General features: G+C 40.3%; 1 protein-coding gene across 1 annotated transcript in view; it reads right to left on the bottom strand.

Moving 5' to 3' along the window:
• Positions 1-26,684, bottom strand: part of Setdb2 (SET domain bifurcated histone lysine methyltransferase 2) — a 58,627-nt gene that overhangs the window by 5,277 nt on the left and 26,666 nt on the right. Inside the window, 10 exon segments of the mRNA XM_051195596.1 lie at positions 514-563; positions 2,307-2,440; positions 5,427-5,534; positions 8,225-8,346; positions 17,288-17,370; positions 19,345-19,433; positions 22,334-22,671; positions 24,934-25,024; positions 25,516-25,615; positions 26,324-26,489. Of these exon segments, the coding sequence (XP_051051553.1) occupies positions 514-563; positions 2,307-2,440; positions 5,427-5,534; positions 8,225-8,346; positions 17,288-17,370; positions 19,345-19,433; positions 22,334-22,671; positions 24,934-25,024; positions 25,516-25,615; positions 26,324-26,489 (1,281 nt within the window).

Raw genomic sequence — 26,684 nt, 5'->3', positions numbered from 1 at the left:
GATGGCTTATCCAGAGTTTTATCATTTATATCCTTTGGTCCAGTGATTTTTCTTATAGCAACTATACTTAACAGTGTAGTTAGGAAGTGAGCAGGTTTGATGGTGAATAACTTTTTGTTTGAGATGAGGTCTAACTATGTAGCTCAGGCTGTCCTGGAACAATTCCCCCCCCCCACCCCACCCCATACATATATATACCTATACACATATAATTATCATCATTCCCTGTCAATATACAATGATGGCAAACAACCCTTTAATGGTACTTTCCAATGAGTTAAAAATATAGTGACTATAGCTAGAGATAGATGCCTCAGTGGTTAAGAGCACTTACTGCTCTTCCAGAGGACCCAGGTTTGGTTCCCAGCACCCACATGGTGGCTCACAACCATCTGTAACTTAAGGTATCCATACAAATAGGAGCACATACGAAATTAAAATTGAGAAGAAATTAGATTATTTCATGTTTTACCTAAATAATTAACTTTCCTTAAACCCACTTTAGAAACTTACCACTTTGACTGGTCCCTGGTAGTTCTGGAGCATGTTGTTGGCAAAATAATCTGAAAATATAGAATTTCAAAGAATCACCAAATTGATGTCATTCTGTAAATATGATTCTTTTATTGGTTAATGAATAAAGCATTGTTGGCAAATAGGAAGATGAGATAGGTGGGACTAGGAGACAAGGAGGATTCTGGGAGACAGAGTGAGAAGAGTCAAGATATAGGGACTGTCTGAACTCTGCAGTAAGATAAGACCACATGGAAACACTTAGATTAATAGAAATGGGTTAATATTTAAGACAGAGCTAGCCAATAAGAAACACTAGTAAAAGGCCAACAGATTTATATCTAATACAGGGTCTCTGTGTGTTATTTGGGGCCGAAGCAACTATGGGACCAGGCTGGTGGGAAAACTGTTCATAACACTGAATCTTTTAATTTGTAGTGATCTACCTGCCTCTGCCTCCCCAGGGCTGGGATTAAAGGTGCACACTGGCTAACGCATTTTTAAAAAGAATGTGTGTAAGTCTGTAAAATCATTAACCCACATTAAGTGTGGGAGAGTCTGGCCAGTATCTTTGTACTCTTTGAGCATTAGAAAGGGAGTCTCTTCTCTGGAGGCATGAATGCTGAGTCAGGATTTTGAGCAGTACTATGCTGTGATGAGGGGCATCTAAGGAACTAATGTCTCAGGTTCTTAAGCTTCAATCTGCCTACCTGGAATTTTGCTGCTCTTCAAAAGTAACACAGAAGCATGTGCATTAATCTGGAGGACTTTTCAGGACCAGAACATGCCTTCACTAGAGCTTGTCTTTGTAGGGCATGATGCTCTCAGATAGCAGCAGAGCAGGCTACCGTGAGGAAGTTGTAATGGATTGCCAGCTCCTAGGCTTGATTTGTCTTAGCCCCTGATGGGACCTAGTGCCCCCTTCCCCTTTACATCAGTGCTCCTCCATGCCTTCCCCAGCAGCTCAGTCATCTCCTTTAGACCTGGTACCACTGAGCACTTTTCATCTGGTTTCAAACTTGTGCCTTCCACCACCTCTCCTGCTTTGATTTGAGGCATGCACTACCATGCTTGCCTATAAGTTTTTTTTAACATGTAAAAGAGTAATAGGAACTATTAGGATAGGCCTCTCCCGCCCTCATGCCCGCCCCTTCCTCTTGCTTCAGCCCCTCCCATGAGCTAGTGTTCATAGTTGCCTTTTTGTGCCCCTCCCCTAATCTGATGATACTTTCTCTTAGGTTCATTCTTCATGTCCCTTAGTCTCTTGTGAGGTGTCTCAGGTATTCTCTGCACCTCAATGTTTAAATTAAAATTTAAATGGCAGAGACATCCACCTGTTCCTTATGGAAATAATTAAAAGTTTTTTTAATTGAGTTAATTAAAAAGTTCTGTATCTGGGTCCAACACTAGAAGAAAAGAACTCATTCCCACCAGGCAGGTGTGTAGCCCCCTGAGCCTGTGGGTGTGAAGTGAAGGGAGAGCTCAGCAGAAGAGCAGGCTTGAAGTAGTGCCTGTCTCTTCGTGACCCATTAGGAGGGCATGTTGCCTGCAAATGAGGCTCTCCAGAAGGAAGACGGTACAGAGAAGTGTTCGAAAGTCAGACAGATGCTGAGTGGTTCTTTTCATGTCATATACAGCAATGTTATGCAGCGGAGTTCCTGATGGGTGTCCCACAAATCCTGTTCTCGGGTAAAAAACACTTGCATAAACTAAGCTTTAGAAGTATGTCACAATCTAGCCATTCCTTACCCACCCACCCCCTCTGCCATGTAGTTTTAAAGCTACTTAATTACTTATAAGTTCCTTTAACTCCATCAACTTGTAGAATTGTGTTGTCCTTCTTGGCACAGAAAAAGTGGTAATTCTTGGCACAGGATTCTTTATCACATCCCACGGTGGCTCCTCCTTCATTGCAAAGTGTGCATTTCTATAGAAAAATAGGTCATACTAGGTAAGTGCCCATTTCTTTGATGTCATTTAAGTCAGAAGCCCTGCATTTTTACCCTGGTTATCACTGGTATATCCCAGCCTCCATACCCACACCAAATGTGACTAGGTCATATCCAGACCCAGGCAGGAGCCCAGCACAGGCTTAGGTATTCCAGATCTCTCTAGCTAAGCAGAGGAGTAGACAGTGGTGGCCATGTGGGAAGAAGGGGCCAACAGGATGTGTCTATTTTCTCAGGAGAAATAAGGTGCTTGTGCATGTAGGGTGTGGTGAGTGGGTGACTGATGAGTACTAATAAGGAGTCGATTAAGACACAGCTTGTGGTTGGGTAGGGAGAGGCTTCAGAGAGTAGCTTCAGAGGGTGGAGGGAAAAACAGGAAGTGGCCAAGGCCCGGCTGTGGTTTTTAGCTGTGACTTGAGTATCAGGCAGTACACAAAGAAGCTTAAATGGGCATAGCCTTTTCCAGAGACAGTTTGTCAACACAGGTCAGCATTCTAAAATGGACTTCTGAGCTGTCAAGGTATACCCTGAGAAGTACTCGAGTAGGCTAGGCAGAAATGCCTGTCTCAGCACTGCCTGTGCAGTGAAACATTGGCATACACTTGTTACTGAGTGAGGTCATTACTTCACTATGTAGGAGTGAGGAGTTTGGTAGAGAGAATAACTACAGTGACATCCCAGGCTGACAGTGATCCAGTGTGCCTTGCTCCTTCTGGCCTTTAGCACATTGGTTTCTGTGCTGGCTACTTCACATAAGCTACAGTCATCTGAGAGGAGGGAACCTCAATTGAGAAAATGCCTCCAGAATATCTGGCTGTGGGCAAGCCTGTTGGGCATTTAATTAATTAGTGATTGATGAGGGAGGCCCCAGCCTATTGTGGGTGGTGCCAACCCTGGGCTGGTGGTCCCAGGTTCTATAAGAAAACAGACTGGGCAAGCCATTGAAAGCAAGTCAGTAAGCAGCACCCCTCCATGGCCTCTGTATCAGCTCCTGCCTCCAAGTTCCTGTCCTGACTTCCTTTATAACAGACTACAGTGTGGAAATGTAAGGCAAATAAACCCTCCCCAATTTACTTTGGTCATGGTGTTTTGTCACAGCAATAGCAACTCTAAGATAGTTCCCTTGGGAATTCTTTATTCTTTCTTCTCCATCCTTGGAAATGGTTTGGAGGTCCTGCTTCAGGAGAAGCCTTGTGTGAGGGTACTACCAATCCCTCCCAAAGTATATATACAGCTGTTCTGTTACTGCCTAGGGACTGGCTTCTCTCCCCCATGAGGTATGCACTGAGCAGCTGTCCAGACACCAGGTTCCAGAAGCAGTAGTCGGTGGGTAGCCATCACCTCATATGACTTGCTTTGCATTCCTACCATTGTTATCCTTCAGTTCAGTGCATCTGAGAGTTCTCCCATGAGGAAGGTCTTTGAAAACTGTCAGGTGTAACAACCTCTTCCTCAATATTCTACTGTACTCAACTGCCCTCATTCTGCAGTTGGACTGTTTGTATGTAGGCAACCTCTAGAACACTGGTTCTCAACTTGTGGGTGGCAACCATCGGAAAACATATTTTCCATGCATGGTCTTAGGAACTGAGAGATTGCTCAGTTTCAAAATCACAATTATGGTGTAGCAACCAAAATAAGTTTATGGTTGGCGGTACTTAAGACTATCAGAAATATGTGTTTTCAGACTGAGAACTGCTGCTCTAGAATCTGACGGACAGCTTTCTTTAATTCTATCCATAAACTCCCTCAAATCCAATTAGCAAATTATTGCGGTAAATAAGGATCAGGATAAACAAATAGGCCGAATAGATGTTTAATCAGGGAGAAATAACTTACAACCTAGACAGATGAACACCAGGAAATTCAACCGGATCCTCTCCTGTCCGAGTCAGGCCAGCAAGAGAGAGCGCCTTCCTGGCCCCCTCCGACCTCCTTCCTCAGGTCACCTCCGCCCATCGCTCCACCCCCCAATGGGCGTGGTCAGTGCTACAGAAGGACTACCTCACTACAGCAAATAATGATAAAAAATAATCTTTCAGTTGAGGTTGTCCTGCCACTTTGTAATTGGAAGGAGAGTTTACATAGAGCCTGCTGGTACAGATCCTGACACTTCACAAAGAGCACATACACGCCTGTGTGTCCCCAGTCATTAACCCTTTACTGTGGTGTGCTCAGCCATGAGGCACTAAGACTTGCTACACTGTTTACTAATCTTCAAATGGCCTTTTACAAAGGAAGCCTGGAGACCCAGTAAACCTAAGAAGGTACTATCTGAGCCATCCTTTACTGCATAGGCCATTATGACCACAGCTCCAAGGCAGATGCTGACCAGAGATAAAAAAGACACGTAGCAACAGTAGACAGTTAGAAAGCATCCTACTCCCAGTGAAGGGTCCAGCCCGGAGCTCCGGGCCTGCACCTTTATGCTTTGGGGGTGGGAGAGCAGAAGGATGAACCTGAAATTGGTGTTTGCTCTGGTGAAATGACAGTAAGGGCCTTGGTAAAGCCTGTCTGATTGGAGTGTTTTCTCTCCGACAGAAACATCGTAAGCCTACTTTACCTACGTGTGGGATAGGCTACTGTAAGTAGACAGTGCTTAGCCGAGTCTCACTTTCTCACAGTGCTACTTTCAGTTCTCCATGTTGCTACTCCATGGTACCAGTAGACTTCTTTTTAGTGAAAAGTTTTATTTTTACTTCTGCATATGTGTGTCTGAGTGAATATGCTAGTGCAGGTGCCTGTGGAAACCAGCAGAGTGTTTCAGGTGCCCCAGAGCTGGAGTTACAAGCAGTTGTGAGTGTCCATTTTGTTGCTGGGGACCAAACTCAGGTCCTCTGGAAAAGCAGCAAGCTTTCTTGACTGCTAAATTGAACCATCTCTCTAGTCCCGCCCCATAGACTCTCCTTTGACTGTAGCCCCCAAGACTCATGCTGTATGAGTAATAAAACCATGTCAACTTACCAGTCTTCTTCCTCTCCAGATCTCTTTCTTTACTGATTTCACATCAAAATTCCTAGCTTTATTAAGGCCATCATGATCCTCACATTCCACCAGTGCTGATGAATACAGCTGCAGGTTAGGGGGAAAAAAAAATCCAGAGTTGACATGAAGTATCCTGAGCGGTACAAGTCAGAGAGGGTACTGAAATGGCATTCCAGGGAGTGTAGAGTGAATGATGGTCCTGGGGATTGTGCAGGTGTATGAACAGACACAAGCCATCTGGCTTCTGTGAGTAAGCACAGTCTCCAGACAGGGTTTGTGCTGTGTAACTTAGCTCCACTGTCTCTGAAGCACTGACAGTGGCTCCTACACCACTCTTCCCCTAGCCCAGGAAGGTGCCACAAGGCTCAGCAATGGCTGAAGCCATGCAGTCAGAGTAGTAAAAGGACAAGAGGCCATTCCTAATGACTTTCCAGGGCTCACTTCTTAAACTTCCAGAACCACACCTGCCTCCACACCCCTTCACTTTTGTTGTTGTTGAGGCAGGGTCTCACTGTAACCTAGCTGGCCTGGAACTCATGTCCACTGTCGGCCATCCGAGTGCTGGGATTAAAGGCACACATTACTATACCTAGCATTTACCTGGACCCTGGCCTCTTTCCTGAGCCTTCTGAGCACTGAAAATGTCTGTATGGGGCACCACAGCTAGGCACAAACCCCTGCATGTTTTAGCTGGCACAAGTTTCTTTCCTCTTCAATATTTTAGGGAATGGAGAGATGCCTCAGTGGTTAAGAATGTGTATTGCTCTTACAGTGTTCAGAGGACCCACATTCAACTCCTGGCACCCACTTTGAGCAGCTCAGAGAGTTATCTGAAAGGAAGAAACCTCAATTGAGAAAACACCTCCATAAAAGGTAGGACTGTAGGGCGTTTTCTTAATTAGTGATTGATGAGGGAGGGCCCAGCTCATTGTGTGTGGTGGTCCTGAGTTCTATAAGAAATCAGGCTGAGCAAGTCAGTAAGCAGCACTCCTCCTTGGCCTCTGCATCAGCTTCTGTCTCTGAATTTCCTGCCCCATTTGAGCTCCTGTACTGACTTCCTTTGATGATAAACGAGATGGTAGTATAAACCAAATAAATACTTTTCTACCCAGTTTGCTTTTTTTGGTCATATTTTGCTGCAGCAATAGAAACCCTAACTAAGACAGCTTTATGCCTGCCCTCCTGTATGCTTAAATTATTTCTGGAGTAGTACAATATAAATGCTATGGAAATGTTGTCTGCTGTAATTCTTAAGGCAACAGGATAAGAAAAAGTAAGTGTATGTTCAGTAACAGTTGCATTTTTTCTGAATATTTTAGAGTCCATAGATATAGAACCCAAAAAGGCAAAATGCACATGGGGCATAGAAGAATCTCCAAAACCCTGCTGAGCAAAGGAATCCACACACTAAAGATCCCGTTCTGTAGCAGTCCTGTCATATGGTCTCTGAGAAAAGATCAATCTAGAGGGACTTGGAGTAGGTGGGAGTTGATTGCAAAGAGGCATGAGGGAATGTTTTAGAGTGCTGGGAGCTCTCTGAATAGCGACAGGGATCACATGGGGTCATACATGTCTCAAAACTCAACTGCACACTTAAGTTAACAACATTTTGTTTATGAAAACTGCACCAATAAAGTTCACTAAAAAAAAAAAAAAACAGCAAGTTAACAGTTCATCAGAACTGGTTTATCAACAGGGAAAAAAAAGTAAGTACCTAACAAGTTAAAAGGAAAAGGCCTTAAGGGATAAAAGCTTCATGTAATCCATGTGCTGTGCATTAACCCTTTGTCATGTTAGGACAGCAGGTGAAAACTCAAGTTGGGGGATTAAATGGTACTGTAGACCCAATGCTAATGTCTTGTTTTGATGACTAAATTGTACTTACTGGAGAGAATGCCCTTGCTTGTAGCAATACTACATTCACAGGGTAGATGGTACATAATTTAAAACAGATCTGACAAGTGGGTGCAGGGTGGCACACACCTTTAGTCTCAGCATTCAGGAGACAGAGGCAGAGGTAGGTGGATCTCTGGTGATTTTAAGGGCAGCCTGGTGTACATATTGAGATCCAGACTAGCCAGGGAGTTCTGTCTCAAAACACACAAGAAAAAAAGCAAGCCAGACCAAGCAAACAAGCAAACCTAAAATAAAATAAAGCATCCAATCCTGCTGTGGCCAGAAGATTAAAAAATAAACTTATAATACATCTCAACAAATGTATACAAAACATTTTAACATTAAATATGCTAATTTTAACAAAATAAGTAAAAGATAACATCTTTGTAGAAATATTAAAGTCTAAAGCATATGCAAATTTAGATAAGACTATAAAGCTATACTCCTGATAGAACAAGACAGGGCTCCCTCCTTTAACTGTTCCTAATCATCACTACAATGAATGCTCCAGAAAAACACAATAGAACAAAAAAAAAATTAAATCATATAATTGGGGGTTTGGAGATGGCTCAGTGGATAGAGTGCCCTCAAGGTGAAAGTACTCATGTAGGGGTCATGTTTTGCTTTCAATCTTTATTTTGTATGTATGTGCATTTTGGCTGCATGTCTGTCTGTTAAAACATAAGTACCTGATGCCCTCAGAGGCCAGATGAGGGCATCACATAGCCTGGGACTGGGTTATGGGTGGTTATGAGCCACCATGTGGCTCCTGGGAATGGAACCTGAGTCCTCTGGAAGAGCAACCAGTGCTCTTAACCACTGAGCCATCTCTCCTGTCCTACACATGTAATTTTAAAGATATTTATTTTCAAGTAACTTACCAAACAATTTTCATGAGCAGCTATATTTTCTGATGGTGCAAAGTATATCACACTCCAATCTTGGCCTTTGGGGCAGAAGGCACATATCCTTTTTTCCATCTTTTCTTTATTCTGACAGATCCCTATAATAACATCCAGGTTAAAAGCAGCAAAGTGTCAGGCGGTGGTGGTGTTGCACACCTTTAATCCCAGCACTTCAGAGGCAGAAGCAGGAAGATCTCTATGAGTTTGAGGCCAGCCTGATCTACAAATTGAGTTCCAGGACAGGTTCCAAAGCTACAAAGAGAAACTCTATCAAACAAAAAACCGCAGCATTTATGCCTTTGGTAGCTCTTCCACTTTTAAAGAAGAAGTCAGGGCCCTATTCTTATGGTAAAATATTAACTCCTGGAATAACAACAAAATCAGCAGTGTAAGTCAGAAAAAGCATTTCTTGTGTGGCACAGACTCCATTCAGTGTTCTAGACCAGTATTGCTAACAGAAACAGAGCAAGGCACAAAGGTGGGCTATGGTGTCATTGAAAAGCTCTAGGACCTGTACTAAAATATATAAAAGCTGCAGAGGCAGGGATTTAGAGTAATGTTTGATACCATATCTATTAAGTACAAATAGTAGTAGTAAGCCCATCTCTGGGGCCTATGAGCTCCCTTACCATGGGTTCTTTGTCAAATTTGCAGTACCAGATATGTGCTTCCTTCTGCTGGCCTTCAATCCAATTAGAGATCAGTTGGTTACCCCTCTAATATTCATGTCACGATTGCATCCATGAGCATATTTTGCCATGCTGGTTGTTCTTGTAGCTTATAGTGTTCACAGCTATATAAGACTGTTAGTTACTTTTTTTCTCCAACAAGCTACATTGTAACTTCCAGAACTATGAAAGCTAGCCAACAGGGAAGAACTTCCTGGTAATTGCTTAAGTTCTTTGTGTCTTGTGACTAAAAAGTGTGGTATCTTTGGCAATAGAGTCTTATTGTCTTATTACCAAGTTCACAACTTGTCAAAGTGTAGAGAATAAGTATCTGTGGAATGCTCAGCCACAAATGAGACACCCACAATAACCACCACCTCACCCAAGGCTTAAGGAACATTCTGGAAGAGGGGATGGAAGGAATCTAAGATCCATAGAAACAATGTCTTCTAAACATGACAGAAATGCTGTAATCATAAACTCAAAGCAGCTGTGGGTGCAGCTGTGTTTGCAACTTAGGTGCAGCTGTGGATGCAGCTGTGTTTGCAGTTTTGGGTGCATCTGTGGCTGTCTGCCCAAGGTCTGCACAAGAACAAAGCAGTCAAAATTCTAGCTTGCATGATGGTAGAAAATAGGGGGAGGGTTGGTGAGCATCCACCCCTAATTGAGGAGCTATTGCCAGTTGATGGTTTGTGGGGGAGGGAGTGTCAATTTTCTTTTTGGGTGCAGCCCCTGATAGGTCCACCATGCTCTAGTGAGTGGCCACATGCATCCGCACATAAGTAATGTTCATCACAAATTGGAGATAGTAAACTGGTCCAGATGGAGAGAGCAAAGGAAGATTTGACGAACACAATTCAAGGGAGGAGCATGATAAAGATCCCAACAGACATAACAGAACACCTGGGTCTGAATCAGAGGCTAGATACAGCAATTCCACCCCACTTCCCCCAAGAAGGCTTTAGGCTTTAATCCCAAGATTAAAGAATTTGAAAAAAGCAGTTATTAGGTAAGACTACTAGGGAATAGATACTGAGGCAGGCTTGGAGAAACAAAACATGGTATCATATATGCTTGATTTCAAATCCTATGTTCATAGAACCACTTGGACAGATGGTTAAATGAACAAGTCAAAGAACAGACAGTATAGGCAAAAACAGGTCATACCCCACATTTGTAAATTCAATGGCTGATACAGTGCCATTTGCATTTCTTCCCTAGAAGCAATGTCTCAGCCCATTTTTCTATTGAATTATTATATTTTTACAGATTTATTAAGAGCTTGTCACATGTTCAGAGTATCATCACTTAGAGCAGGACACCCAGCATCCTCCCCTGGCCTCTTCATGCACACCAGTGAGCACTGACACACACATGTACATGTACCGTACACATACATAATTAATATTTTATAAGTCTTACATGCCACTTGAGAGGTAGAGGTAGGTGAACCTCTGTGAGTTTGGGGCTAGCCCGGTCTACACAGTGAGTTCCAGGACACCCAAGGCTACACAGAGAAATCCCGTCGGGAGTAGGGAGAGAACAAGCGTCTACATTCTTTATGTAATAAATTCAAAATTCTTTTATGGTTTCTACCCTTAGTTAAGGGGGATATATTTAGAAAATAGTTAACTCTGGTTTTATAATATTAATATGGAATTTATTTTAAAGTACAAGATGAACATATAATTCATTTTCATAATGGTTAGCCATGAGTATTTCTAGTCCTATAGCAGATACAAAGTATGGGAAGTGGCTTAGAGCCTCTTCTCTCCTGCTCCTCACCCTGAAGTCTACACACAGATTAGCTAAATGAAATAGTTGACCACCTGGCTAGTGGTTGCCATGTGTTGTGGAGATTGGTACCTTCATTTGTGCCAACTTCTCTGCCTAGAACAACTTTTCAAGTTTTCTATCTCTTGACTTGAAAAAGTAGGATGAGGGAGGGGAGGGAGGGAGAAAAGGAGGGAGGGAAAGAGAGAGAGAAAGAGAGAGCTTGCTGTTTCTCTGGAGGACCCAAGTTTGGTTCCTAGCCCTCATATTTGGGAGGCTTACAAATATAACTTCAGCTCCAGGGTCTCCACACACAGCGATATGAACACACACACACACACACACACACACACACACACACACACACACACACACACACGGAGCTAGAGCCCACTTAAAGATTTAAGCTTTCACACTGACACACACACACACACACACACACACACACACAAACACATGGAGCTAGAGCCCACTTAAAGATTTAAGCTTTCACACTGCTGAAAGCCCAGGTCTACCCTTAGCAGTGTCCTGCAGTCTCCCTGGTGACCAAGGCTCCCTGAGCTGGGGAAAGGGAGAGTGGAGTGTGGCCCCTTCCGGCTGGCCACCACTTGGTACTTACCAGCAGGGACTGGGTCACCAGCTGGTGGTGCCTCTTGGGCCATGATTGTGCCGCTTCACTCCCAGATGCAGGACTGATTGTTTGTGGCTTTTAGTTTCATTTCTCTAAGTCTGGGTGGTGACAGCAGGAAGTAAGCTGGGAGGAGGTGCAAACTGGGGCAGTTAGCTTGCAGATTTTCAACTCTGAATAGTATTTTAAATGGTGTTCTCATTTGGTTTCTCTGTCAATGTGATGAACACCATGGCTCAAGATAACTTAGGGGAGGGGAGGGTGTATTTGATGAATATATTACAGTCATACAGGGACGAAGGGAGAAAGCAGGAGCAGCAGTACTTTCTGGCTTGCCTCCCTTGGCTCTTGAACCTGCTTTGCAGTACAACCTACAACCACCTGCTCAGTGGTGGTACTGACACAGTGGCCTGTGCCCTCCTCCATCAACTAGTGTTCAGAAAAATGCCCCATAGGTCAATCTGATGGAGGCAATTCCTTGAAGTTCTCTTTTCCCAGGTGTGTCAAGTTGACAACCCCAAATAGCCATCAAACAGCTTAAGAAAAACCACATCAGGAACCCTGATTCTTCCTTCCTTTTTTTTTTTTTTTTTTTTTTTAAGCTTAAGAACCAACTGATCTGTATTTCTGAAAATTCTACCATACCCTTTGACCTATGCAGTAGTATCTTTGAACAACACAAAATTAACAGTCCTAGACCTAGTTGCCAGTAAGGAATCTTTACTTAGCACCAGTGGTGTACAAAGCACCATACAAAGCCAGAGTTTTCAGTCCATGTAACAAACAGAAATATCCACACAGTCACCAACATACAGGAAATATAATTTTAAAAGTTAGGTGCTTTGCTGGAGAATTCAAGATAAACTTCAGGGAGGCTTGGACTCTGACAGGAAAAGGTACAGACTTGGCCTGGCAGAAGGAAGGTTAACTAAACAAGGCAACTTGGACAGCTTGGATAAAATGAAAGGTTCTAGCACAGGATGGAAAGTACCTTGAGTAGGTACTGCAAAGTCCTTTCTCACACTCTTCAGTAAGAATAGATGAGCAAGCTGGGAAGTGGTGGTACAGGCCTTTAATCTCAGCACTTGAGAGAGAGAGGCAGGTGGGATCTCAGAGGGTTTGAAGCCAGTCTGGTCTACAGAGGGAGTTCCAGGACAGCAAGGGCTACACAGAGAAACCCTGTCTCAAAAAACAAAACCCTAAAAAAGAATAAATGAGTAAATTCTGTAATTCTAAGAAAAGCCTCTAACTTCAAATAGCCACACGGGAATGCTTGTATGGGCAGATACACACAAAATACATTTAAATAGTATATTAAGCTTTTATTAGTATGTATTTCAAAGTGTGAACATGTGTGCCATGGCACACGCATGGCAGTCAGAGTCACTTCAGGTCATAGTAATTGTCTCCTATTATGTGGGTCCAAGGGACTGGTCAGGTTGTTGGGTTTGGCAGCATGTACCTTTACCTGCTGAGCCATCTCTTTGGCCCATAAACAATATCTTAAAAGACATATAACTATTGCAGCTATGGATCAAAACAGGATTCTTTAAAGGATTCTCCCTGGGCATGGTGGCACACACCTTTAACCCCAGTACCTGGGAGACAAAGGCGGACCGGTCTCTTTGAATCCGAGGCCAGCCAGGGCTACCTAGTGAGACTATCTCAAACAAACAATTCTCAAAGAAGAAAGCCCGTAGAAACAAAATTTGCAGGGGCTGGAAAATGTATCAGTGGTTAGAGTTCTAGCTGTGTAAACACAAGGACCTGAGTTGTCCACTCCTCACCACTCCATGCAAGTCAGGGGTGGGATAGGCACCAGTAATTTCAAGGCTTTAGGGGACAGGGACAGGAGGATGCTGGATGAAATGGCAAACCAGGTTCAATGCAGACTCAATGGGATAGGATGAAGATTGATAAAGTCAAGCACACAACGTCCATACTTACATAAACCAAAAGAAACAAAAATTAACACATTAGAAAAATACAATGCAACAGATAGTTTGAAGATCAGGTTCCCATAAAGCAGAGGAAGATAAAGCTAAAAATAAAAAGGTAAGAAATCAGAAAGCACTGGGAGGGAGGCAGGGGAGCATAAAGACAGGAGGGAGAGGAAGATGTTAAGTAAGGATGTCTGGAAAAGTTATAAGGATCTAAAATTATCTAGCTAAAACACCTATAATACACTTCAGTCTGTATGCACGTGTAAGTTTAAATGGAATCTTCCCATTCTGACCAGTGGTGCTCCCCCCACCCCCAAGTGCCATAGACTTATCTAGCAAGACCTCCAACACCAGGCACCAAACGCCCTCTTTTGATTGGCTGGCAAGAGTTGTTCAAGAGATTCCCAAAACATACAGGCTATTGCTATTGCCTTTGATTGCTCCCAGAGATGAGAGGTTAAATCTCTATTGCTAGAGATACTATGCATTCAGACATAGGTTCCAGAGGACTTACATCCAACTTGAGACCCTCCTTCTTAAAGATTGTCATGGTACCACCAGGCTCTATGTAAGCTCCTGAAAGGGGGCAGCAACCAGTTACCTTAAAGACTGAAAGCATTCACTTAATAAGATTGGTTGATGAACAACATTCATAGTACTGCTTGTTGTGGGGGCCAATGGGGATCAGTTGAAGCCAGTAACTTAATCCTTTGTAAAACTCTTTTAAAGATTTCTGAAAAGTATTTTATTCCTTCCCCCATATGATCCTTTCCATGCTGTTCAATACATAACAAACCCTGTTATGAGGGACATCCACACAACAGACACACACAAACACAGACAAACACAACAGTTACATACAGGGACAGCATTCTTCTGGTGGGCACAGAAGATAGATGACACAGGGAACATGAAGTGGATAATTAAAATCTGGACCAGCTATTGGTAAATAGACTTCAAGATGGAGTGCTTTTATTTCTTGTCTTAGTGTAACACCAACATATCACTGGCAACTCAGTGTTAGTTCCTAATGTGTTTGTCTAATTGATATACACAGTAACTAACAGTTCTGTAATTGGTCTTAAGACCTGCTCAACAAGAAGGAAATCATGCCTGGTACTGGAAACCTAGACAATTTACCAAGGTTAGTGAAGTCATGGATTTTGGAGAACCTACAAGTTCCACTTTACAAAAGTAGCATAATCCCTAATTACATTCTAAATATTTGTCCTTATACCCACAGATAAATATAGCTCTACCTTTCATCAAGGAAACTTCTCTTCGAAAAAACAGATGAAGAGCATTATAGAAAACTACAACTGATCAAAATGCAGTTGTAGAGCCCATTCCCAACAAATACATAATTCCTATACCTAAGTAAGGATCATTGAGGTAGAGGAGGCAGAAAGATTAAGAGCCAGAGAAGAGGAAGTTTACTGTGAGAACTGTATTTTCTAGAAATGACAGGGAAGGTACAGTCATGAAGTCTCACCAAGTAGCTGCCTAAACATAAGCTGAACAAGGACAACACCAAAAGACATGCTAACTGGAAATGGAAAATCCCAGAAGGCCTGAACCCTAGGCAAAGAACTACAGGTTATTGAGTAATTCTGAAAGAAGAAATAGTCTTCCCCAGGGAAAACACACCAATTATTCATCCAAAACCAACCTTAAAAACATGTATACACAAGTAACATTATACAGACTGAGTAGGATGTATTTGTTTATTTAGGAATATACATATTCCTAAATATACACACACAAATGTAATTAAAGAAAAACATAATGAATTTGACAGAGAGCAGGGATGGGGTGGGGTAGAACATGGGAGGTATTGGAGAGAGAAAAGTGGGGAGGGGGATGATGGAATTTTTCTAAATCTCAAAAAACAAAGAGTTATAACTAAAAAAGTCAGAAAGCTGGCTCAGAGATTGTTGCAGGAGAATTGGCAGAATGACTGTAAAAGCTAGAATTTCAGGATGGAACTGAAAGTCTTCTGGACATGACAGGTTCTCTATAGTCATGAACTTAACAGCAGCTATGGTTGGTTGCTTGTAAGAGATCAAACCTGTCAGCCTTCAAGCATGAGATGGAGCTCATCAGCCCCAACCCTGAGAAGCTATTCATAGTTGATGGTTTTTAGGGGAAGGAGAGTGAGTTTTCTTTAAGGGTGTGGCACCTGGTGACCACACGAGTATATGGGCAGCATAAATTGGGAATTGGTGGGTTATTAAAAAAAATACAAAAAAACAAGACATGAAGTTGGAAGAGAATAGGAAAATGGTGGATGGATGTAGGAGAATATGACCAAAGTATATTGTATGAAATTCTCAAAGAACTAATAAAAATATTACATTAATAAGTCAGAAAGCAATTTTTTAAAAATTCTAACATTTTAGTAACTAATTCCAAAGCAAGAGAAATCCTTAAATTGTTTAAGATTTTCTTACATGGAAGGACTGTTTTTTAAGGCTGAGAACTTACTAAGCACCTGACAGAAGGGGTGAAAACAGACCCGTCACAGCAGGACAAAGGTAATACTACAAATGTCAAGTGGTAAAAATTCTATACAGTGCCAAAATACCAAGAAAGTCTAAAACAGACATTCTAAGCATGCAGCCTCAAAACATTTACTTCTCAATTTTTTGTTTTCAAAAGTTACTGTTTCACCTTCTTTTGGGGAAAAAAACAAGTAAGAGGGAAGTCTGGCCTGTAAAGTGGCATGTGCTGGCTGGCAGGCACCAACACCAGGAAATGCAGATCAGGCTTTCTGGAGAACTTTGTCCAAGAGGATGATATTGATAAAATACCTTTTTCTGGAAGTCGAATGGACTCCAAAGTGAAATCTCAAGAAAACAAAGGTGTTTCACAACAGTCCCTTTTGGACAAAACAATTTTCCATAACAATCAGGCCTCCTCACTTTGTTTTAGTGCCTAAAGCCCTCACATCATTACCATGAATATCTTGACTACCTGCCTGCAGTTCAAAATGTTTCTCTTTTTAATTTGATTTCCTTCATTCTACGTTACACAATTTTGACTAGCTTCAAGATTACCTTTATTTGTATCTCTACTCTGTGTTGAAAAAAGTATTAATGTTCTTCCAGGTTTCTGTGTTCCTTTTGTCTTGTGCACCAAGGTACTACAGAGTTACCGGAAATGAAGTTCTGTCTTCAAAGAGTGTATTCAGAATGGCCTCCTACTGGAGTGATAAATGGGAAAATGAAGTAATAAATAACTTGGGAGGGCTGAAGATATAGCTTTGTGGTAGACTGACTGCCTAGCATGTAAGAGGTCATGGGTTCAATTCCCATCAAAGAAGAATATGTTCAATTAATGTACATAAAGTTAGCACCTACACATTCTTCAGACTCTTGCCCCTTATTTGTAGTTTATAATGGTCAGTGAACTGTCAGGAATTTAACAGCAACTTTGTAAGTTAAAGATGTAAATTTTGGTCCTTTGGAACATAAATTAAAAATAATAACTCCCACCCCCCAAAAAAAGGACAGGTGGTGGCGGCATACACCTTTAATCCCAGCACTTGGGAGGCAGAGGCAGGTGGATCTCTGTGAGTTTGAGCCAGCCTGGTCTACAGAGAAAGTTCCAAGACAGGCTCCAAATTTACAGAGAAACCTTATCTTGAAAAACAGAAAAAAACAAACAAAAACAAATCACAAAACAATTTATAAACATACAAATTCTATTATAATTTTTGTCTTAATATATAAAATACAAAGTTATAAATTATACAGTGATATGTACACAAATATGCTATTTACATTCTACTCATGTAAAATTAACAATAATAAGTGATACTTGATGCATATGAGAGTGTCCTTATTTTGTTTCTGACCTAAGTTATTCAAAATCAGATATAAAGCATGAATACCCTGAATAAGGAAAACAGAAGGATTAACCACAATTTCATTGACAACTGATATAGTTCCAGCTTGACCAGATCATTTCCTCAAAAGACATCTGAGATAAAGTTATATTATTTTTTTCCGACACTTATTAACTCCACATTGGCAGAGGATTTCCTTTTCAGGTATGGTCCCAGCTTCATAACCATAATCCCATGTTAGTTCTGTTCTTGCTTTCACATACCTGTAAAGTATAAATAAAAAAGAATCATACATAATCCTAAATAATTCCACATGAATCAACCTTGAATATGCCAATTTTCAAATTAACAAAATCAATCATTCTAAAGTTTATCTATTCTCTCTCCACATCATCCACCATTTAAGATAATCATTTGACTTTAATTTCAAGTTTCCCAAATCCTATGTAAGAAGTGTATCTATGAGGAATGGTGTTTTGCAAACATGAAGGCTGTGGTACACAAGCAAATGGAATAATTCCGACTGTAAAGAAGATACAAGAAATGGCTGTATTCCTTATATGGGATAGTTTTCTTATTCAATTGCTATTTTTACTTCAGGATATTAATGTTTTCCTTTGGGCAATGATTTTGGGAATTAAAACCATTTGCTATTTTTTTCTCAATATTTTTCTTCTTGTATTTTTCTCCTACATTTTTAAGAACTATGGAAGACAGTGTACTCCTCATTCAATGTAATTTTGCTTGTGGCCATTTTAGCACCTCTAAATTGGGACTCATTGTTGTGCTGGACTCTAAGCTGATTGATTATTCCATCTCTGGCAGACCAGGCAGTCAGAGATAACTGCTTTCAGAATCAGAAGGAACCTGCAGGAAGTTGCTAAATAAACCTTGCTGTCTGAATAGCAGGATCTGCATCCTGGGGTCCTTCAGTACCTGTCTCTCTTCTATGGACACAACTAACTGTGAACATGATATATGCAAACAATACTGTGTGTCTGTATCACCTGGCATTAGCCTGTCTAAGAAGTGTTCTTTGTGTAGGTATAGGCTAGTCCCACTGGTTTCCTCAACCTCTCTACCTAGCTACGATAATCATGTAATGATATAACATTGACCCTTTTATGATAGTTGGCATTTGCTCTTTCCTGGAAATTCGAGTGTAAGTGTCATATGTATTTGATGGCCAGTCACTTGTCATTTGTCCTAAAATGATGCATGCAAAGCCATAGCGATCCATGACATGCTGTCTCACAGCACTGACTACACCTCAACTTGGCAGGACTCATCCACTCTTTCTGTCAGAGCAATACCTTTGTGTGTGTTGGGTGTTCTAAGGCCTGGCTATATCCCAGCCTACAAGTTACTTTACTTTTAAAAAGCTGTTTAACACATGTTAAACATCCTGTTTCTTCATAAATAAAACTCTCACATTTTCATACTAATACTTTTAAACAATTCTACAGATTATTAAACCTTTCTGTGGAACTGGGATTAAATTTGAAGTAGATAAAGAAATTATCTTTAAAAAAAAAGAAAAGTAAAGGTCTAGGTGAGGCCCTCAATCCCAGCACTTGAGAGGCAGAGGCAGGCAGATCTGAGTTCTAGCAGATTACACAAAGAAACACTGTCTCAAAACAAGATAGATGGATGACAGATAGATAGGTATGTAGGTAGATAGATAGATAAACAGACAGACAGATGTGTTCATGACCAACCTGGACTATGTCTTGAGTACCAGGTCAGTAAAGGGTAAATGGCAAGACCCTATCACAAAAGCAACAAAAAAGCTAACTGAATCTCTTCTGCAGAATTACTGCAGGTTTTCTCCAACATATACAATTTTATTAACTGTAAAAAAAAAAATGTATTTAGCAATAAATCAAATTATACTATTACACACTGAAGTTTGTTTTAATACTATTTTCTGAGTATGCACAATAAAAATAAGAACTCTGCTGATAAAAACAAAAAGGATACAGCAATGTTCCTGTTCCCCTGAACTGACCAGTGTAATCTGATGTCCTTGGCCCCTTAAGAAATTAATTCTAAATGAGAATAAAAGTAGAAATCCCAAGTGTTCAAATTTTTACTAATAATTAATAGTTTAGGATAACTGACTGTTTTAAGATACCAGAAATTTGGGGTTATGTTTCATCTTTTTATACTTTTTTCATATTTATTAGTTTAAAAACCATAGGTGCAGCATTAAATTGTATAAGCAAAACAATTAAAACCTGTTGGTAAAGAAGGCGACCAATGGAAAATTCTTGTCATGTGTTTCTACAAAAACATTCTGTATGCAGAGATTCGGGGAACAACTGTGCTGTTAAAAAAGAAAAAAGAAAAAAGAATTAAACACAAAGGTTAGACAGTCTAAAATTTAAAACCTTGCTATTTAAAGTATGTGAATACCATTGTTTCCTACACATCTCACTTATTTTGTCTTTCTCATTTTAGGTAATATGCAATCTACCACATCTCTTAACAGTGTAGTTAATAGCAGAAAGCTATTCAGTAAAACCACTTAGATATCTTGAAATATATTGTTTGTCAGTACTTAATATTATTATAAATACATTTATCATTCAACTCAACAACACTATATTAAAAATGTATTGTACAGAGCCATCTGACAGATATGTAAGGTTGTTAATAAACAGTTTTTAAACATTTGGAAATAATACCCACCTATAGGGAGCTATTTAATAGTGACATAATAGAATTCTATGCCGCATAAAGGGAGAAACATGCTAATAAGAAGAATCATGGCCATGGAGATAGTTCAGTGTGTAAAGGCATTTGTCAACAAGCCTGATAACCTGAGTTTGATTCCTGGAACTTACATGGTAAAAGGGGGAGAACCAACTCTCCAAGCAGTTCCCTAACCTCCACACATTCAAGTGGCATGTATGTATCCCCAGGCCACATAGAAAATAAATAACTAAATATAAAAAAAGAAAAAAATCAGGAGCTCCTGTGTACTGACACATACTGATCTTCAGGATAGTATATTGTTAACTCAAAAAGTAAGTATAAGAGATAGCTCAAGCAGGGCAGTGGTGGTACACACTTTTAAATTCAGCACTTAGGAGGCAGAGGCAGACCGATCTCTCTCTGAGTTAGAGGCCAGCCTTGTCTACAAAACAAGTTTCAGAACAACTAGAACTACATGCGCGCGCACACACACACACACACACACACACACACACACACACACACACACACAGAGAGAGAGAGAGAGAGAGAGAGAGAGAGAGAGAGAGAGAGAACTCAATTAGTAGTGTATTGCTATGTAAGCAAGTAGACTTGAGTTCAATCCCTAGACCCTACGGGAAAAAGCCAGGTGTGGTGGCACAAGCTTGTTCTATCAGGGATAGAGAGGCAGAGAAAGAAGATCCCTGGGGCTTGCTGCCAGACAGCCCAGCCTGATTGGTAAGCTGCAAACCAATGAGTAACCTTGTTTTAAAAAACCAAGGTGAATGGCACTAAAGGAACAACACTCAAAACTGATCTCTGGCTCCTAAACACACAGGCACACATGTGCATGCAGTCAAGCACCCATGCACTCACACACACTCATTAAGTGAATAAGCTGTACAAAAGAGAACAACATATGCATTCACTTGCATTAGCAGAGCAGGGGTAGGGGGTAGGGGCAGAATAAACAAGAGCCACACAATTGAGTCAGGGAAGTTGGCAGCACAATACTTTTCAAGAGAAGGCCTTGGCTGGGCAGTGGTTTAATTCCAGCACTGGGAAGCAGAGGCAGACAGATCTCTGAGTTTGAGGCCAGCCTGATCTACATAGTAAGTTCCAGGACAGCCAGGGCTACACAGAGAAAACTCTGTTCCCAAAAAACAGAATTACATACATACATACATAGAAAGGGCCTTGAAAACAAGCAAAAGTGTTGACAGAGTTTTAACACGAGAGTGTATACAATCTAATCCTTGTATCCTAATCCAAACCAGTACCTCTGAAGAGGAGACATGTATAAGCAATCAATTTCTCTCAACATAGCATGCCATGTAACTTTTCCTAGGCTTGCAACATGACATTACTCTCAATACCACCATTCCAGCACTTTTTAGCTGCCCACTGTCTTCTCAATGTTGACATCTATTACTATCAACAAGACTCACAAAGATACCAAATCTCTCCAATACTCTCGAATATATCCATCACTTAGTTTCAATGATGATTATTTTCCTATTCAATTATTTTGTGCAACTTAGACAAATGAATTTGAAAACTGTGTGTTTGATGTATGTGTATATGAACCTATCTATGGAAGCTGGAAGTCAAATGTCAGATGTCTTGATTGTTCTTCACCTTACCTTTTCATACATGTAATAACTTTATAACCTTACTTTTTGAGACAAGGTCTCATTGAACTTGGAGGTTGATGATTGGCTAAACCAGCCAGTAAGCCCCAACATCTTCCTGTCTTCTCCCTGCTGCTAGTGCATGTCATGATGCTGCCTTTTTTTGGGTGTATGTGTGTGTCTGTATATGATGTACTGTGTGTGGTATTGTGTGCATGTGTGTACACAGGTACACGTCTGTGGATGTACATGTGGAAGCCAGAGGTTGGTTATGCAGCTTTCTCGTGCTCCACCATAATCCCTTGAGATACCACCTCTCACTGACATTGGATCTAGCAAGTCTGTTTCCATTCCCAAGAGTGCTGGGGGTTACAGGCATGCCTATTGCCACACCAGATTTTTAGTGGGTGCTAGGATCAAAACTCAGGTCTTCATGCTTGGCAATCACTTTACTGACTGAGCCATCTCCCCAGCCCTGGAAACTGGCCGATGTGTTTATTTTTCCATGGCTTTATGTTTCGTTTTGTTTTGTTTTAAAGACAGGTTTTCATACTGTAGCCCAGGCTTGTCTAAAACTCAGGGAATCCTCCTGCTTCAGCCTGAGAAGTGCTGGGATTACAGGCATGAGTCACCATGCTCAGCCATTTCTTAAGTTTTCTAATGCAAATGATTACTTTATGGTAAGTACTTTCAAGCAATTTATATTAATTAGTATGATCCCCCAAGACACCCTAGTCATTCCCAAATTAGCAGTAGGAATTAAGCATCAAGAAGTAGCATACAGAGGTACACAAACAGAGGAATGAACCAGTCTGTCTTTACAATCTATTAATCCCATCTTCCTGATAAATTTTAAGGAAAGGAGTGCTTAGAGATAGGAATCAATCCTGATACTCACATTAAGGAAACGGCCCACGTTTCCTTCTTTGGAAGCATCCAATAGAAATATATTCTCTTTACTGAGCCTTGTTAGAGAAGGTGGTGGTGTCTTTGTCCTTTCACTTGGCAATTCTTCATCACAGAAGACCTGTTGATCGTGAGAGGCTGCAGATTCTTCTTGGGACTTTTTTACTGGAACTTCAAGCACCTTTTTAATATTCTCATTATTCAATGTGGCTATGTGCTTACACCTGCCATCTGGTGAAGCGTCTTCTCTACTTTTAGTTATATCTATCATGTTTAATTCAATCAGCTGTTTGTCTTCAGAATATCCAAATTGGTTTGAACTTAAGTCCTCTAGTAGACATTGTTAGGAAGGAATTGTCAGGGCATATACTTGGTTGAATCACAGTACTAAGATTAAGTTAGATGACAGTTACTTTAATTAGCACTAATCCTTATCACACATTTTCTTTCTATGGCATCACATCTTTTAATAAATCTACTGTTGCTTCCTCATCAATGTATTTATATCAAATCCAAAAAAAAGGTGGCTTTCCATCCATTGACTCTAGAGTCTGCACTTAAGTATATTCTCGATTTGAATAACAAAAAGAGGAGCGAGGCCTTTAACATGCCATAGTTCTAAGAAAACTCTGTCAGGAGTTCTTTTTTTTCGAACTCCAGCAAAAACAACTGCATTTCCAAGGGCTTGCACATACTGATGTTTGGTGCCTTTTTTAAACGACCAGTCAAAAATTGTACTTTTATAAACCAATTAAGGTGTTGAGCTTAGTTTTTGTATCCAAAATGGAACTAATTCTTTGTGAACATCCAAAGTATGAATACATGTTAGATAGAGTAACTAAACTCAAGGTAAAAAAAAAAAAAAAAAAAAAAAAAACCAACCCACTCATGCCCCACCAAATTATACTTAGTTTAAAAGTTGATCTTAGGCTGAAGATATGGTACGGTGGGTGAGAGTACTTGCTGCCAAATGTAAAGTCCTGAGTTCAATCCCTGGCACCCCTTGTGGTGGGAGGAAGAACAGATTCCCAAAAGCTGACCTTTGACCTTGGCATGTCAGGGCATGTGAACATTTCTATCCCTCAAATAAATGGATAAATATTTTTTTTAAAGGAGGGGGGAGGCAAAAAAAAATCTTTGAAGATATTTTCCTGTTTTTCTTAAAAAAAAAAGTTAATGCAGAACAGTGGTAACTAGAGCCAGAGAAGGATCTGAGGAAGAGGGAACAGAATAAGATGGCTAATAAGTGCATGGGTACAGTAGGATAGGAGGTGTAATTCTAATGTCCCAAGTAGCAGAGTAAAATAGCAATGGTTGGCTATAATTAATGGTATATTTTCAAATAGCCAATAAGGACAATTTTAAATGTTCCCAATATCAAGAAGTAACAAATCCTTGAGGTAAATGATCATTACACACTGTATACTAAATGCCATACCATACTTATAAATATATGTAACTATTAATTTAAAATATTTTAGAAAGAAATTCTACTTACTAAACAATAAAGGCTCATGGTTAAGTCATTATCATATAGATGTTGATCCTCCAGTACTTGTAAAGATTTCTGATAGTTTCTACTAGCTATATGGTGTTGTTATTTGGACTGCATGCTACATATATTTAGCAACTGGTGAACATAGAGAGTCAAAGCAACCACACTCATTATGGACCATGTATATCATGTAAAATGCTCATTCTTAATAGAATCTCTCAGTCAGGAGCAATCTTACCTCCAGCAATCTATCCTTTAACTCTAGGTGGGGAGTTGAGTTGCAGATTAAGGGTATGAAATGGGACAAGAGGCAGCAGTGGCAGGCCTGTTCTCCAAAACAGGGCATCTGTCATCCGTATCTCTTTATTAAGGGATCCATCAAAATACAAAAGTTCCTAAACCCAGGTCTGTCCCCAAGCTGTAACATTTATCACACAGAGGCTGTACTCTGAGACAGTCCTCTGTGGAGGGAGATTTTGTACCCTTGGTAGCATTACACTGAGGATCCTACACAGTGGTGTGGGCAGAACTACTAGAATAATGTATCTTTAAGAGTCCAAAAGGAAGACTTGAAGTGTGGCTGCTTTGGCTAGCGCTTCCAAAATCACAGACACCTCAGAACCACACAGTCAGAGCCATCCACTCTACCCCTCCTGACAAGCAGTAGGTCATTGCTAAAAGCAGACCAGAAGTTTGCAAACTCCTGTAAATGTAGCACTAGTCAGCAAGTATTTAGAAGTCATATGAACTCTGTTGTGACTATTCAATTAGGCTGACATAGAGGGAAAGTAGAAACATGTAAACCAATGTCTGTAGCTATATTCCACTAAAACTTACAGACACTCATGTTGTAAGTTCTTATAATTCTCAAAGGTCATGAAATATTATGCACCATCTGGTTTTCAACTGTTTAAAAATGTAAAAAGTATTCTTTTATCAACCATAATTAACATATGACAGGCCAGATTTGGAGTACAGTTTACCAGTTTCCCCATGACAACCCCATCAATGTTATAAAGTCTATGGAAAGAAGTGGTATATATTGAACAAAAGGGACAAAGAGGCAAGGAAGACAGTCATATGGAAATGAAGCCTACCGTGAGCTCTAGCTTTAGAGTTTATGTGTTCTTGAGCTGGTTTAAATCCATTCTTATCTTCAGAGGCAGCAGACTCTGAGGAAACAAATCCCTTCAAAGAAAGTAAGAAAGACAGCTGTGCTCTCTAAGTCAGGAAAAAGTACTCAGCAGTAAGGCCTCTTTCACTAACTATCACTCTTTACAGGCCATGCACATTAGGTTAGTTCCGAAAAGCTACAAAGCTGGTATTGTAAGGAGCCAACACATGTGCCTCTTTTACACTGTCTATTTCTAGGCATTTTAATAAGCTACAACAATTGTCAGATATTATCTCGGCTAAAAAATATAATAAATTTGTCTGTATCTCAGACTTGAATAGCTTGTATGTTCAAAAAAATAAAATAAATCCTACATAGTATTATGCAGTCTAAACATTTAAGTAAAGGCTAGAAAGGTAAAATAATGGTTAATGTCTTTTGTTTTTCAAGACAGTGTCTTGCTATGGAGCCCAAGTTGACTTCAAACTCATGATCCTCCTGAATTGGTCTCCCAAGCACTAGCATTGCAGGCATGCCACTATGCTCAGTTTGATCTTGTCTTTACCATGTTTTTCTCATCATAATAAAAAACAGCTGTCTTGAATTTAGGGCTTCTAATGACTGAATGACGCTGAGTTCTTGAAATATTTCTGTAGTTCATTTCCCTGAAAAGGAAAAGAAAAGTTATTCTGTATATCACTAAAAGTTTATTTTATTAGACTATAAAGTATAGGTGATATCACTACTTTACAAACTTCCATTATTGTTAGAAATTAATCTAGGGACTGGAGAGATGGCTCATTGGTTAAGAGCACTAGTTTCTTTTCCAGACGATCTGGGTTCAATTCCCAGCACCCACATGGCAGCTCACCATCCCCAGTCCCTGGGGATCCAAAACCTACTTCCCCTGAGTGCACCAGGTACAAAAGTGGTAAGGCCAAACACCCATACACATAAATTAAAACTAAAATATAAAAAAATAAATTAATCTATATATATCACATCTACACTACTTAATAGAGGAAAGAAAAGGTAATCACTAGATACCAATAACTTTAAAATGTGTTTTTTAAAAAAAGGGACCCTAATAAAACTTACCAAATAGAATGGTGATACAAAAATAAAATTAAAATGTATAACATTCATAAAGAGCCAGATGAAAGTTACCCACCATGAATTCAGAAATGGGTACCAAAGGAAATGTGTTGGCTAGATTTTTAAGGTGAAGCTGTAAGACTTCTAGATTTGTTAAACTTTATTTGTGCAGCAAGAGGATGTTTAGAGGAGAGAAATGGAGAGACATAGAGGGGGGAAAAGCCCAAACACTCCTGATCCATAACAAGGGGGTATACCATATGGAAGTTCTTACTTACATAACAGGTTCATTGATATCACTGCTAAAGTTAGGAGGACATTTCTCTGAACATTCAACTTGTAGTTTCCTCTTTTTGGAAAATGTATTTTTCACAATGTTCTGTTGTTCTCTTCCATTTCCATCGGCATTTGGTTTCTCAGGAGTGGCTCTGCTTAATAATCTTCCTGAAATACAACAGACAGTGATCAAAACAGGAAACAACCACTACCAACAGGTAGGCATCTGTTCTTTGTAAATAAAGACTTGAGGCTAAGTGCACTGTATTTCTAGAAAAGAAACTCACCCTAAAAATTTTAGAATCTAGGTAACTCATCCAAGAAAACCATTCCAAGACACTATAAAAAGACTAATGGGAGACT

This window comes from Phodopus roborovskii, unplaced genomic scaffold (genome assembly GCF_943737965.1).
Source record: "Phodopus roborovskii unplaced genomic scaffold, PHOROB, whole genome shotgun sequence".
NCBI classification, from domain to species: Eukaryota; Metazoa; Chordata; class Mammalia; order Rodentia; family Cricetidae; genus Phodopus; species Phodopus roborovskii.
The sequence above is the reverse complement of the archived record's forward strand: the minus strand, read 5'-3'. Positions and strand labels throughout refer to the sequence as shown.